The sequence below is a fragment of the Epinephelus moara genome, chromosome 16, assembly GCF_006386435.1.
Source record: "Epinephelus moara isolate mb chromosome 16, YSFRI_EMoa_1.0, whole genome shotgun sequence".
Taxonomy (NCBI): domain Eukaryota; kingdom Metazoa; phylum Chordata; class Actinopteri; order Perciformes; family Serranidae; genus Epinephelus; species Epinephelus moara.
The window spans coordinates 26646796-26662506 of record NC_065521.1 but is presented as its reverse complement, the minus strand read 5'-3'; the positions used below and the strand labels follow the sequence as shown (position 1 = coordinate 26662506).

At 42.1% G+C, this 15711-nt stretch overlaps 1 protein-coding gene across 4 annotated transcripts in view; it reads right to left on the bottom strand.

The window, feature by feature from the left end:
* Positions 1-1398: 1398 nt before the first annotated feature.
* Positions 1399-15711, bottom strand: part of kcna10a (potassium voltage-gated channel, shaker-related subfamily, member 10a) — a 44770-nt gene continuing 30457 nt past the window's right edge. For 2 of the 4 annotated variants that reach the window (XM_050066071.1, XM_050066072.1), the window contains exon 2: positions 1399-7252. In XM_050066071.1, the coding sequence (XP_049922028.1) occupies positions 5323-7056 (1734 nt within the window). In that variant the 5' untranslated portion in view covers positions 7057-7252 and the 3' untranslated portion in view covers positions 1399-5322. Of the gene's footprint in view, positions 7253-9899; positions 10033-15711 lie in introns of those variants that run through there. The other 2 variants (XM_050066070.1, XM_050066069.1) reach the window with 2 other exon arrangements.

Below are 15711 nucleotides of genomic sequence, written 5' to 3'. Positions count from 1 at the left end.
ACACCTTTCTATTAAAGGTCCAGTGTGTAAAATTTAGGGGTATTTAGGTGAGGATTGCAGATTGCAACCAGCTCTCCTGGTTATAATTCCTTCAGTGTTCACTGCTAAGGAGGTTTTTACTGGGAGCCGAATTATGCGCAGAGGTCTTTTCCTCTCCAAAACAAACAGACCAAGGGCCTCATTTATAAAATGATGCGAAGGATACTGAAAATGTATGTATGGGTAAAAGCCAAAAACAGTGTGCGCCAAAAATATTCAACAAGGCAGGACAAGGACGAAAGTTATGGCAGCGAATTTATGAGTGGGGTAGGCGGGAGGGGTCGTGGATGGGTCCAACAAACACCGACTTTCACCAAGAGAGTGGTGTTCGCGTCCCCTAAGATTCTAAAGCCAAACCATGTTCTTTTTTCATCAACCTAACCATTTGTGTTTGTCGTTGAAGGAAACAAAGTCAATTCGCGTTGTTGCACCGATGTAGTGCATTTATTCTGAAAGAGACTGTATGTAAATGTTAAATTTTCTGTGGAAACAGAAGTGTATTTTGAAAGAAGAGCAGGCAGAACTTGACATGGTGTCCCAGAATGTCAACAACCAAGGGTACCTTGCACGTCATATGTGGACGTGGAAAGTCCACGACCAAATGTCAATATGTGACAAGGTTGCGGTAAGAATGTGTTGGGTAAAAACACTGGATCAAGCAGTGTCACATTACAAATAAGTGTTTCTCCTACCCTGTTTGGCATGTTGCAGCCAGCCCATTTGCCTCACACCTGCAAATGTGTGCTCGCCTTTTTCTCTAATAACTTTAATTAATAACTGCAGAAGTCTGCTCCTCTCTAAAACAAACGGACCAGTAAACCAGTAAAAACACTATAAAAAGAAGTTTCGCATTACAAATTGGTGATTGTCTGACCTTATACCTTTTTTCTTTGATAACTTAAGATCCAGATGTTTAGGAGGTTTGGACCAGGAGCCGAATTATTCAAAACAAATGGACCTGGTGATTAAAATCTGGTAAAAACGCTGAACAAAGCAGTTTCTTGTGAAAAATATCTGTGTTTTCCTGACGCTCTTATTGTGGAGGGGCTGCTATCTATGGAGGCTGACCCGAAAGACATGAATTTCCCTTTCTAGAGCCAGTGTTTGGTTTGTCCACTCTGGACTACTGTAAAAACATTGCCGTGCAAAATGGCGATCTCCACTCCCTTTGTAGATATAAACCACTCATTCTAAGGTAACAAAAACATGACGATTCTTAATTTCAGGTGATTATAAACTAAAGAAAACATACTTATTATGTTCAATTTCTTCTCATATATCCCCCTCAATCCTACACACTGGACCTTTAACAAGTCAGAGCACATAAAACATGAGAACACATTATTTAAAATCCCAGAATATATTGCATACATTACAGTATATTGTGTACTGAAATGTTATACATACATACAAATATAAATACAGTGTAATGGTCTTGTTGGTGTAATAAACTCGTAGCCATGACGACGCAGGTAATCACTTCAGGCCATGTGCATTCGTTGTACAACAGTGACTTCACAGACGAGGGACTGACTATATCATGAAAATATATGATAACCACCGTAATCATTATCATTATTGTCAAACACACAGAAAACACCTACATGTAGTCTTTGATCAGAGGCTGAACCCGACATTCAGACACAACACGAGTCTAAAGCTATTCTGAGAAATTCCTAGATTTCAGTTACACGTGATGTTTTTTTTACTTTCTAAGATTTCGTTTTATGATGAAAAACAAATTACAAAAGAAATACTCATAGAACCAACCACCAGAACACCACACTGATACAGCATAGCTAACATTCACTCCTCCAGAATAAACTGGATCATGGGACATTTTGGCCTGTAATGTCCCTCGGAGTCATAACAGTTCCCTTTATCTCCTTCATCTTTGGCTTCCTCCTTCTCTCTTTCACCTCCGTTGTTTGTGATCACGGTGTCAGTAATACCCCTTTTCCACCAAATTAGCTCTGGTTCTTGATCTAGTTCCGTTCAGGATTCCTGGAACCCTGGTGCTGTCGAGCAAACCAGCACGTGTTTCCACCAGTGTTGAGTGGAAGCTTTGTATTCAAAGATGGGTCATCGACAGAGGGCGATACACAGTGCCCAACAGATATAAACAGAAGTAACAAGATGGCGGATCCCAGTGGTTACACGCAAGCTTTGTATCCAAAAAACAAGCAAGGATCAACTACTAATAAGAAGAAGACGATCACCAGCAGGACTCCATCTACTTTTTCCACCCTGTAGAGTATAACACCAACTTCTCGGGTTCTGAACCAAATTATTTTTGGTCAAAATGCTCAGAGTGGTTCAAAATTAAGTGTGGAAACCAGAACAAAACATGCTCCATGTTGGTGGAAAAGGGGTATGAAAGGTCTTCTTTCCTTAACAAGATATCTACTGATGAGTGACGATGTTTCTTAGGACAGTACCTCCTCATAAACAGATGGGATCCGCTGTACTTTGGATATGTTAACTTGTATTTCGGGTCAGAATGCATTTCTTTCCTGGACAGCATTTTGGAAAACACTCACAAACATAATCAAGAATGGAGAGAGGTTGGGGCGCTGGTGGCTTAGTGGTAGAGCAGGCGCCCCATGTACAAGGCTGTTGCCGCAGCGGGCCGGGTTCGACTCCAGCCTGTGGCCCTTTGCTGCATGTCACTCCCTCTCTCTCTCCCTTTCACGCTTGTCTGTCCTATACATTAAAGGCTAAAAAGCCCCAAAAAATATCTTTAAAAAAAAAGAATGGAGAGAGGTTACAATGTTTTCAACCAGGCTGAAATCAAAAATACTGAGCATATATGCATGATAAACACAGGTATTACAGTAAGATTATGTATGGCGAATTCAACAGCGTCCCAACGTTACATAATTTAAGGCACTCCATTATAATACATAGTGTGGAGTCTGTTTGACTGCTAACAATAGTGGAGGATTCTTACCCACGCTACTCGTCAAAGAGGATGAATAAATACAATAGAATCGTGATACGGTTTTAAATAAATAAATACAGCCGGGCTATAATCTAGAAACTACACACGTGTTACTCATCCAAGACACTGACAGGAAAACTGTGTATTTTTTTGTTTGTTTTTTTACAACCTTGGTCTTATTTGTGTGGGAGTAGCCATCAGTTGATGATGACGTAGTTATCTGCAGACAGAACATTTTCAAGATGAGAAAATGCATTAACCAACTTGTCCATTATAATCATGTGTTGCTCAAATTACCTTAACCTAGGAGTCATCATAACAATCTCATGATGTGTCAGCTACTCCAGCAACAGAAAGGTGATTCCTATAAGCTAAATGAAGAAGTAGCTCTGCAATTACATCTGTCCCTTCGCGAAGTCCCTCCCCCGCACACAGACAGGCCAATCATAATGTAGCATCAGGCCAGCTCAGACCAGGGTCCGACAACAACACAGCTGTGCTCCATAGACTGCAATCGTTTCAGATTTCCTTCATTTTCAGGCTGGTTTTGTGGATTTGGAGCTAAATGTTGTGCCTGGGGCACGTCGTGTATTAATGATACTCGTTACCTGGAGAGGTTGGAAAAAGATATACGTTTCTTCCCTGTTCCAAAACCAAAATCAAACCCTGAAAAGTGTAGGGTTAGCTAGCTAGCTACTGAAGATATAGCCTACTGAATGTATACACATGCTGCTTTTGCTTTTTAATGATTATAACAGTGAAACAAAGACCGACCCTGCTGTACAGGAACCAGTGAAGGGAAGCAGGGAAACTTTGCTGATATTCAACCAGCTGTGTGTCATCACAGATGGATGTTGTTTGACTTCCGGAGATCCCTGCTTGTCCGGCGGTGGAGGTCCAGGTCCTGGCAGCAGCACGGGGGTGAAGCCAAACACCGTTCTTCTGCACACACTGTGATGCCACACATCTGGTTCAATATCAGTAGAGTTTCCCTTTATATTCATTGTCTTGTGTGTCGATCAGCAGTGATGTGGTGGTTCACTTTTACACTGTGATCTGTAGCCTATAGTTCGGCTTTAGCTTCTAACTATCTTTGTCTTTTTAACCTGTTGTTGCTGCTGAGTCAGTTTGACATCCTGGATATATCCTTCAAACACAGACTGTAGACCCCTCTGTCTGCTTCTCTCTGGAATCACTGTTTCATTATCCCAAAAATATGATCATATTTCATCAGGGAGTGCAGTTAGTTACAGTGTGGGTTCCATGCTTACTGCGACAGCTTGCCGGACCATCACAAAGGGGCGGGGCTTAGCAAAGGGTCAATTAACAGTCCTTGTTATATGAACATTTGGATTTTGACATTTAACTTTTCTCTTTACCTTATTCATCAAATTGTACTGCTTTAAACCTGTCTAATGATGCGTTCACATGGAATCAGGCAGATGGCAGATGTAAAACAGCACCGGAAAAACAAATAAACAGTCTGACGAAATGGCAGGATGGTAAAACACATCATCCACAATGATATGTTGCGTTGGTGATGCTGTGTTGTTTACAAGGAATAGAAAAAATTACACTGAATAAATGTATTTTGTGTTTATTTTATACTAGTAACTTGCAGATTTCCTGTGTTTTCACCTTCTGTGAAGAAGCTACCCAACTCTTGGTTGTAAATTCCATTGCAGAGGACAGCAGAATGTTAAAAATTTCTAACTTTGAACTGCAATGATGTCTACCGTCACCATTGGCGATATTCTCTGGCAGCATCACCTAATTCTAATGTCCTGCTCTTGTTCACTAAAATAATATAGTTTGCTGTCTCCCTGATTTCATGTGAAAGCAGCATAAGACCCATGTTTTTTGGCCCCAGAAGACACTGTTTTAAAGTTTTGTGGCCAAAAATATCAACTGTGGAGCTGATGTGCAAAATGTTATGAGCAATAGGATTAACAAGATAAAGAAAATAAGACCAAAATTATAAAAAAAAAATCCTTTAAACATACATATACTGCTGAATTATGATAATGAAGGATTTCTGTTTCTATGCAACTAAAAGTCCAAAACTTGAAATATGCTGACGTACAATCCTGAACATGAATCAATTCTTCAGCTTGTCGGTTATTTTCAAAGTGTCATTTTCATATTAGACACAAAAGAGGTAAGTACAGTACATCCTGTGTAGCCTTATAAAATATTTTTCACTAGGCGCAAACATTTGTATCTCATTGATCCCATTAGACCATCGTTTGAGGGAAATCAAGGCAGTTAATTTCCTCCATATTGTCTTATTTTTCTCCTGCTTTGTGGCAAAGTCTCTCCTCCTGAATTGTGTCCTTGTAGAGTTATTTCCCCTTGTCAGTCTGCCAGATTCCATTGGCTTTATTGAGCGAGGTGTTGCTGCCCTCTTTGCTGTCTGTTTCAGTCTTCATGGCTTGTTCAACAGCATCTGCCAAGGGCAACTTGTCCTCTGCCTCCGTCTCTCTATGGTAGAAGTAATTGAAGTTTGATACAATGACGGGAACAGGCAAAGCAATGGTCAGCACACCTGCAATGGCACACAACGTGCCGACCATTTTACCCCCCATGGTGATGGGACACATGTCCCCGTAGCCTACAGTGGTCATGGTAACCACAGCCCACCAGAAGCCATCAGGTATGCTGACAAACTGCGTGTTAGGCTCGTCTACCTCTGCAAAGTAGATAGCGCTGGAGAAGAGGATGACTCCGATGAAGAGGAAAAAGATGAGCAAGCCGAGCTCGCGCATGCTGGCCTTCAGAGTCTGTCCCAGGATCTGCAGCCCCTTGGAGTGACGAGAGAGTTTGAAAATACGGAACACCCTGACCAGACGGATGATACGCAGAATGGCCAAAGACATGTTCTGTCCTGAGCTCTCTTGTGGTGTCGTGACCAGTTCTGTAACCACGGTAACAAAATAAGGGATGATGGATACAACATCAATGATGTTCATGAGGTTGTGGAAAAACTCCTTTTTGCTAGGACAGACCAGAAACCTCACACACAGCTCAAAGAAGAACCAAGCAATGCAGGCAGTCTCGATGAAGAAGAAGGGATCAGAGAAAGTTGTGGGCTTTGCAGCAGATGGAGCCACAGAACTGTAAAATCTAGACTGGTTGAAAGGCTTTATCGCTGTGGGCACAACTGGGTCGGTGTCATCTCTGAATTCTGGCAGCGTTTCCATACAGAAAATAATGATGGATATGACAATGACAAAAACAGACACCAGTGCTACACCTCGGGCTGCATTTGAGCTCTCTGGGTACTCAAACAGCAGCCAGAATTGCCTGTACACATCATTATTAGGTAGAGGGATATCGACATCCTTTATGAATCCTTCGTCTTCTCTGAACTGCTCCATGGCCTCACTTCCAAGTTCATAGAACACAATTTCATCTGCAAACACATCCAGGGGAACGTTAGCTGGACGTCTGATCTTACCCCCTGACTGGTAGTAATACAAGATGCCGTCAAAGCTGGGCCGGTTCCGATCAAAGAAGTACTCGTTCCTCATCGGATCGAAGTAGTCCATCCTCTTCAAAGGGTCTCCTAGCAGTGTCTCAGGAAACTGGTCCAAAGTTTTGAGCTGCGTTTCAAAACGAAGGCCTGCGATGTTGATGATGACTTTCTGGTCTCCGTCATCCAGGCCTCGTTTATCTACAAACAGATCCTCGCAGCACTCCTTAGCGAGCCGGCTGAAGATCTTCTCACTCTCCTTCGTGCCCTCACTGTTTAGCAGTAGTTTCCAGTTGGAGATCATACTGGTGCAGCTGCTGCGCCCCTGTCTGCTCGGAGTTGGCATGGTTGGGGACTGGGGTACTCCGAGTGTCTGTGTCTGCATGTGTGAAATGGGCGAAGATGAGGTGGATTCCCACATGCGGGAGGGCACGGGCGTAGAGGGGAGCTGAGAGCCTCGGATAAGGTAGTTGCTGCATGGGCTGCTGTGCTCTGGGGGCATGTCCACCGTGAGAGCTGTGGTCTCATCAGCGTAGGTGTCCACCTCATCAAGATCCCCGTCGAGCTCATCCAGGCTCTCAAAGTCTACCAGGGCCACCTCCATGGCTGCGGTTCAGCCAGTGCAAAGCCTTGCGACCCCAGGATAAGACAATCACACACACAGACGCAAGTGCACAGATGGGAGGCTCAGTCACCACAATCAGCAGCAAAGCACCAGAACATCCAGTCTTCAGCAGCAGCGGCGCTTAAAGTCACAGGACAAACTGAAATTGCCCTCTATTCTTTATTTCCTCCAACACCTGTAGAGTGAGAAACAAAGAGAGAGAGAAAGAGGGTCAGTGTGTTTCTGTCAATGGTTAAGGGTTTGTTTTGTGTTAATTGCGATCATGTGACGGGAATATGACGTTGGAAAGCACATGTTCGATCATGACTCCTTGTTTCTTAGATACCCATCTCTCTGGAAACCAGCACAGAGAGAAAGACGAGTGAGAAAGGGAGAGGGGAGGAGGAAGAGGAGCAAGAGGGTAAGGCTGCTCAATGATGGAAAGAAAGAAAGACAGAAAGGGGCATTATAAACATTTGAATCTTTTTGAGAGAAAGCCAAACTTCATGCTACTTCTTTCCACAGTTATGGAAAAACTACTGTTATTGTGGAGGCACTGTGATGAGTCATGTAACTGTGAAAAAGGAAAACAAACATAAAACAACACAGTAACTAATGGAAATTAAAATATCCCTTTGCCAAATTGCTGGCATAAACTTGTGATACTTCCTGTCCAAATGATGACACTAGCTCTTTTAACTCTTAATCTACTGCACATATCTCTAATTAATGAGCTCATACACTCCGGCATACATGCAGACTTGACATGAACAAAATCACAAACATAACACCTGCTCAAGGGAAAGGGACTCTAGGCACGGCATCCTGTAATGACTCTGATGTAGGCTGTAGAAGGAGAGCGAAGTGCACGGTAACTGGGGCTGTGCATACATTAGTGCATAATTAACTGGCTGTACAGTGATAGCAGGGGCCGAGCTTCCTCCAGTCACCAGGGTTCACATTTAAACTGCACTGTGCCACGTTATTTCTTCTAGAAATCAACTCTGCTCCCACTGTGCCACGTGCATCTGCATTCAAATTCACCCGAGGTAGTGTGACTCTTCATCAGCATGAAGATTACATTTAATAGTAAGCTGCTCTTTGAGGTGTGCATCGATTTGTCTGAGTGCATTTGTGAGTGCAGTCTGTGTGCAGTGGGCTTGTGCTGAACATGTGTGTGTATGTGTGTGTGACCGAGCGCTGACGCCTGATGCAGATGTTTAATTAAAGACTCCAGAGATGAGTCACTATCTAAAACCAGTGCCAGTGATAGCAATCCTGCTGGGAGAGGGAGGGAGGGAGGGAGAGGCAGACAGAGAGAGAGGAGAGAGAGATGGGCCGGCTGAGTGAATAAGGAGGATGACATGAAAATTGTCGGGAAGACGGATGTGGGTGGTAGGACTGGGTGGGATTAGGACTGAACGCAAGAGAGGGAGAGGAAAGTGACAATGAGAGAGAATGGGAGTTGATAGGTGGGTGGATGGATAGACAGGATGATGAGAGAGCAGCCCTGACAGGGAAAGAGGGGCGGTCTGTCAAGAGGAGCAGAGGAAACAGATGACGATGAGGGGTGAAAGACACAAAACTATAACGGATTGTGCATACAGGATGACGGCTAATCCAGAACTGGTTAAGTTGTCTGATAAGAAAATGTTGGAAAAAGAATCAGTTGGAGGGTGGGACTGCAACATTTGTACATATCATCCTGAGACCCGAACTTTTGTTTGGTATGCATTTTTAATTTCTCCTAGCTATTTGGGATCAGTAGGACCTGAGAAGTTTAAAAAACTAACATTGTTGACGATAAGTCCCAATGTCCTCAAACAAGACAATAATAAAGTCCCAATGTCTCGACGAGCTTCTGAGAAATTTCCAATGTCTTTAAACAAGTACTTTCTAATTATCAGTGTCATAGCTTGTTACCGTTGCTAAATTTGGTAAAGTTTGTACGGCATACGTTATTAATCATAAATAAACAAGTTTCAACCATTAAATCTGATCAGGTTTTGGACCTTGTCCACTTTCGTGTCGGGGTCGGCTGCAGACTGATTTGGCAGAGATGGCTGCCATCTTGTTTTTACATGGATTAGTGTATTGTGCCTTTACTACCACTAGATGGCACACAAAAGTGTCCACAAATAAGGACAACAGGTCTACATAAAGCAGAATGAGTATAAGGTCCAGTAAATCCAAAATGTAATGTCATCATATGAAGTCACAGGGTCTCAGATATAATAAAATCCATATAAAAATGAAATCAATAAAAAATCCTCTTTTAAACAACACAATCAGAAAACTCTAATTTGACCCTTTGAGCAGCCCAAACTTTCACATGATCCCAAATTAGAATTAGAATTAGAATTAGCAGCTGCTTTTGGATCAATATCTGGAAATTAGCAATATTACTCTGCTTGAGCAATTCCTAATGATTTTCCAATAAATCAATACACCATCAAAGTTTAATTTTGCTTAATGTAACAAAGAACTGCCAACCCTTAAATGTCTGAAAGTAATGGTAAGACTTATGCCTGCTTTGACTCTCCAAAAAGACAAATGGCTTCCAGAACAGATCAATATGGTTGCACTGATTCAGCTATTTACCTCTGATTACAGCAGTGCCAAAGATCTGTTGAGAATATAGGTTAAAGTTCTCTTAAAAACAGAGTGAAATATGACTCAAGACATGTGAAATGTGATCTCTGGGATAGGAATATAATATCAAAAGCTGCAATGCAAAATCTGCTCTCTGCACTCTTTCTGTTAAAGCAAGAAACAAAATAGAAACTTGAGTATAAACTGCCAAGACAAGCTAATAGACAGAGTCACAAGCAAGCAACACACACCTTACCTTCCTGAGCATAAGGCCTACAGACCATGTGTGTACAATCTGCTGTAAAAAGCAAAAAACAAAAACAAGAGAGGGAGAAGAAGGTCCTCTACAAGTTCTGTCACTGCTGCAGCTTTGTGCTACCTCCTCAATTGACATCAGGATGACTAATCTATCACAGCCTACATTGGGTAACCTTATGCTGGAGTAGAAACTAGAGCTGTGGCGACACACACACACACACAGACACACACACACACACACACACACACACACACACACACACACACACACAGGCCACAGAAAAACAGAAAAGCAGAAAAGCATAAGCCATAAGCAACCCTGCCTCCTACAAATTACATTTGTATATTACTAAATTGCATTCGTGACGACACAGTGGTGGCAATGTAACTGCGCCCTGGACCGTGTTCAGAGACGTTTCTTTGAGATAATGAAATGCTACATTTATGTGCTGCGCTGGATTCATACAAAGTGCAGGACTGTGACACCAGAGTCTCGGGTTGTCGTCCAGGCTTGAGGATACGTTGGTAAAAATGGAATATAATGTAATAAGTGTGTCTTCTTTAGTGTATTATCACCTGAAAAAATAAGAATTATTGTGTTTTTGTTACCTTAGAATGAGCCTCTTATATCTACATGGGGAGCAGGTCCTCATCCATGGAGATTAACATGTCGCACCACCATGTTACATCGCCATGTTTCTATAGTAGCCCAGAACGGACAAACCAAACACTGGGTCTAGATAGGGCTATTTGCATTTTCACATCTACCAATGTAGTAAGCAGCCCCTCCACAACGAGCACTGTCTGAACTGCTTTTATTCAAAGTTTTTACAGGTGTAAACCAACGGAACTGTTTATTTTGGAGACGAAGAGACCGTTACAGATAATTCCGCTCCCTGTAAAAACCTCCGGAACATCTGGATCTTATGTTATCACGGAAAAGGTGCACGAGCATTAGCTGTTGCTAGGCTAGTCTTCGGTCTCTGATATGCCGAACAGTGTCGTAGACACACTTATTTATAATGTGAAGCAACTTTATTCAGTGTTTTTACCGGTTTAAATCACCGGGTCTGTTTGTTCAGGAGAAGAGGAGACCTGTATGGATAACTCAGCTCCCGCTTAAAACCTTCTGAACATCCATCCATCCATTTTCATCCGCTTATCCAGGGCTGGGTCATGGGGGCAGCAGGCCAAGCAAAGCACCTCAGACGTCCCTCTCCCCAGCAAGGCTTTCCAGCTCCTCCTGGGGGACCCCAAGGCGTTCCCAGGCCAGATGAGATATATAATCCCTCCAGCGTGTTCTGGGTCTGCCCCGGGGCCTCCTACCAGTGGGACGTCCCCTGAACACCTCTAACGGGAGGCGCCCAGTAGGCATCCTGATCAGATGCCCTAACCACCTCAACTGACCCCTTTCAACGCGAGGGAGCAGCGGCTCTACTCCGAATGTCAGTAAACATTTCACTCATATGTCCAGCCACAACATTTTTGCAACTTGCCAGGTATGTTAACTGTAAACATTGTATCATTATGTTAATAGAAAATGTATTTCTCCCTGCATTATGTTTCCCTCAAAAACATATTTGCTGTTTGAAATGAGTTGTATATCAGCCTAATGTCTAGGAGGCAGGTCTGGCAATAAGCCATCTCTCAGTGATCTGGGTGAGGTGCTCAAGACCTTCTGGACTGGAACGGAGCAGTTAGATCCTCAGATTTCTTTATGCTTGACTTACTCACCCAACACACACACACACACACACACACACGGGCCGTATCCATATCTGACTTATTCACACTTTCACAATAAATAATTGATGTTTAACGACTCCATTAACATGTTCAACACGACTGGGAAGGAAGAATGATGAGAGAGTGACATGGCCAGGAGGATTAAAGCTCCCTTCCTCACCTCACACAGCTTTCCACCTTTCACTTTCAACTCATCACTCAGAGCTCCGATATTATCAGCGCCGTTAACTCTTCTTTACCTATAAGCTCCTTCTAAGCTGTACGCCTTGTGAACATGCATTTTTAATGAGGTTCAATCTAAAATCTTCTATTCTTAGAGCAGGGAAAAAAGGAGAAATTTAATCTCGTATGACCCCCCCACCCCCTCCAAGCATTTTGTGGCAGCCGCAGAGGACATAAATGATCTTATGTCAAATTCCTCGGAGCGACACTTAGACGCACTCCACCATTCCTCCCTGTCCTCACGCTGTAAAACCTATTTGTACACACAGGCACGTAAGGAAGCTGCCACTCCACTCTCATAATTCCTGGAGCATGTGTGAACAACTACTGTGGAGAGTCTTGTCAACGCTGTTTAATCAACATGTCTTCTTCTGTTCCGTTAGCGTTTGTGTAACTGTGAGAGTAATTAAATGCTATTTATGCACTTCAGTTTGACTTGTGACTTATGAATTAAAGGTACTCATGCACGGATATGAATTAAGGCTTTTTATGCCTCTCTCTCAGTAGTGTCGTTATGAGAACCTGTCACGAACACCCACTCCACTAAATGAATCACAGTCAAACTTGCCAATTTTATCTTGGACTTTCTTGGCGTTCCTTCTGTTATACCAGAGGTGTCATACATATGGCCTGGGGGCCAGAGCCGGGTGGCCAAAGGGTCCAATCCGGCCCAGTGGATGACTTTCACAAGGGATGCGGAGGTTGCCTGCTTTGTGCTAGACAGGTAATTCAATCTGATATTTTAAAATCATTTTGGCTTCATGTTTGCAACTACTTTTCGCTCTCGTCTAAGTTCGAGTGATGGCTACGTTTACATGCTAAAGTTATCCTAGCCTTGGCTAATGTTATCCCAGAGCTACAGCTAAATGGTTAGCCTAGCCTACAGCCTAATCTGTTGATTCCTCTCGCACTGCTGCGAAGGCTGCCGCCCTCTCCTCCTCCTCTTCCCTCTGGGGAGCCGAGACACACCTCTTCACCTGGCCGTTCCTGCACCGCCTCTGCCCCCTTCCTCTCCCTGGTCTTCCTCCTCTCCATCTCCCTCTCCCTCTTCCTCATCTCCCTGTGTCCTGTAGAAGAACACTCTGGAAACGCATGTATTATAATCGTTCCAACCTATATTTACCACACTGTGCCGTGACTATCACATAAAACGTGTTATTTTAGCATTACTGTGCTAATGTTTGCTCGTGTTACCAAAACAATTCGAAATAAAACACTCTTAACATATATCTCACAGATAACCTGCATCTCACTGGTAAGCTATAACATATCGTAACATGGTTTAGATTCCTAAATAAATATTCACCTCGTCGCTAGATACTCCTGAAAAACTCGAAAAACTCCTACGAGGCCACTGTCACTTACCCGACAGGAGGGGTGAGTGAATGAGCGCTGCAATCTAGAATGTGACCGCTGATGTCACTGTTACTCACCATTTTTACACACTGAGGCTTTAAACAAAAAAAGGGAAACATTTGAAAATGTTTTTTTATTTTTAGAATATTATGCAATAGTTTTACTGGTCCGGCCCAGCTGCGATCAAATCGGACTGTATGTGGTCCGTGAGCTAAGATGAGTTTGACACCCCTATGTTATACTGTCTTTAAAATCACAGTATTATGTTGTGATTCTCAATTGTTGTTGGGTGTAGACCTTTGACTATGTATTTGTATGTTTACGGTTGACAGCATGTCAAAAAAACTACACAAAAACAATGTAATCAATGTGGACTTCATATCAAATTAATCCAGATAGTTTTGCGTTAATAGAAAAAAACATTATGAACTTGCATATGTACACATTCAAAGTGGATGCATAAAAACAATCAAACAAGATGTAGCCTACTTTTGTTAAAGGAATACTTTACCCAAAAATGATCATTTGTATACAAATTATCCGCCATGTTATGTCAAATTTGTGAAAAAAACTGTTTTTGCATGCCTCTATAATGAACGGCGATTACAAGAACTTAATCTGATTAAATTAATGTTAAACTTTGATTAAATATTCAACTTCATACTTTAATTAAAGTCACTGGGGTCCACATTTAACAACAGTGAAAATATATCAAAACAGCAACTCTCACATGTGCATGTGTGTATGAGCTCTGCTTGAGCACAGTTCACACGCACATGCACACCCTGGCACGCTGCTTGACCATGCATGCGACTGTTTNAACTTTGATTAAATATTCAACTTCATACTTTAATTAAAGTCACTGAGGTCCACATTTAACAACAGTGAAAATATATCAAAACAGCTGTTTACAGACTCTCACATGTGCATGTGTGTATGAGCTCTGCTTGAGCACAGTTCACACGCACACGCACACCCTGGCACGCTGCTTGACCATGCATGCGACTGTTTGTACGGATGTGTTATAAATCATAGTGTTTTAGCAAAAATGCATGTGTTTGGAGAGTACCAAACAAACAACTGGTTCAAATGACACTTAAAAATGATGCTGCAGGAGTTGTGTGAGAGTTTGTAACCAGATATTGTTATATAGTTATGCTGTTGTTAAATGTGTACCCCTGTTTACTTGAATTCATGAAGAATGTTTGCTTCTTTTGGATTCTCCACTCATGGTGGAGACGTGAGAAAAACAATTCACAAATTCAAGGTAACACGTGTTAAGTAACTGTTATACAAATAGTCATTTTTGGGGGAAACTATTCCTTTAAGATCATAAAATTTAGGATGACTCTTAGAATATATTATTATTATTTAGTTAATGAATAAAGTCTTGGATTGCAGTAATTTAAAATGTGGGAAAAGAATTGATTTAGCGGTTAACAGGGCTTACATCTCAAAAGAATGAAAATCAAAAACTTAATTAAATATCAATAAACCATGAACAGATATTTAAGATGTATGTTATATCATACACTGTAATACATTCACAGATGCATGGAAAAAGACACTAGCAGCTGTGCTCAGTAGCAGTGAGGACAAAATGCTTCTAAGGAGACAGTGCGACCTTGACTTGTGTTAGGACAGCGTAAAACAGAGGTGTCATATGGGGCCCAAGCCAACCCATGGTGCTCTGACTATTCTCGCCCTGCTATTAATACACAGGGAGTCATAGTGGGATCAGTCCATGAGATAACAACTCATGCTACATGTGAAAACTAATACAGGCATGCACTGTATATGGTTGGCAGAAAAAAATCCCTACATGTGAGACAATATGGGAATCTGCATCAGAAATATGGTGCTGCATGTTGTGCTGAGCTGAGCTACTGTACATTTTAGTAAGCTGACCGCTGTGACTTTACCACATGTGTGTAAACATGAACAGATGTTCAGGCAGATCTAGCTTAACTACAATCCTTTGCTATAGCTGGTCGGCAAGTGATGCATGTATATCTTCAATATTAACCTTACGAATGAAAAGCTTTTATACAATTTACTAACAAAAATGCAACAGAGGATTTCCTATATAAACCCATGTAACACATGCAGTGTTTCCACATAACAATATAAATGAATTTAGACAAAGGGCAGCAAATTCAAAGCATCCCTTTATAACTGGTCAGGTTAGTAGTGTGAAGATAAACACACAATCATGCAAATAAAACACAGCCACACACACTGTGTCTCCTCAACTGAGCTCATTTACATTCACGCCTCCTTCCCATTAAGAGACATTAAGTCCATTTTGTTGTTTGACTTTAAAGCTCTTTGTTGAGTGAGGAGGACCCAGACTGCTGACTTCAGACCTTTTAAGCATTAAAGGTTTAATAACCACAGAGGTCAAGCCTGATACACATAATGGCTCCCTAACCTTCTGCCCTGACATTAGCTGGCAGGGTTTTCATGTGTGTGTTTGTCTTT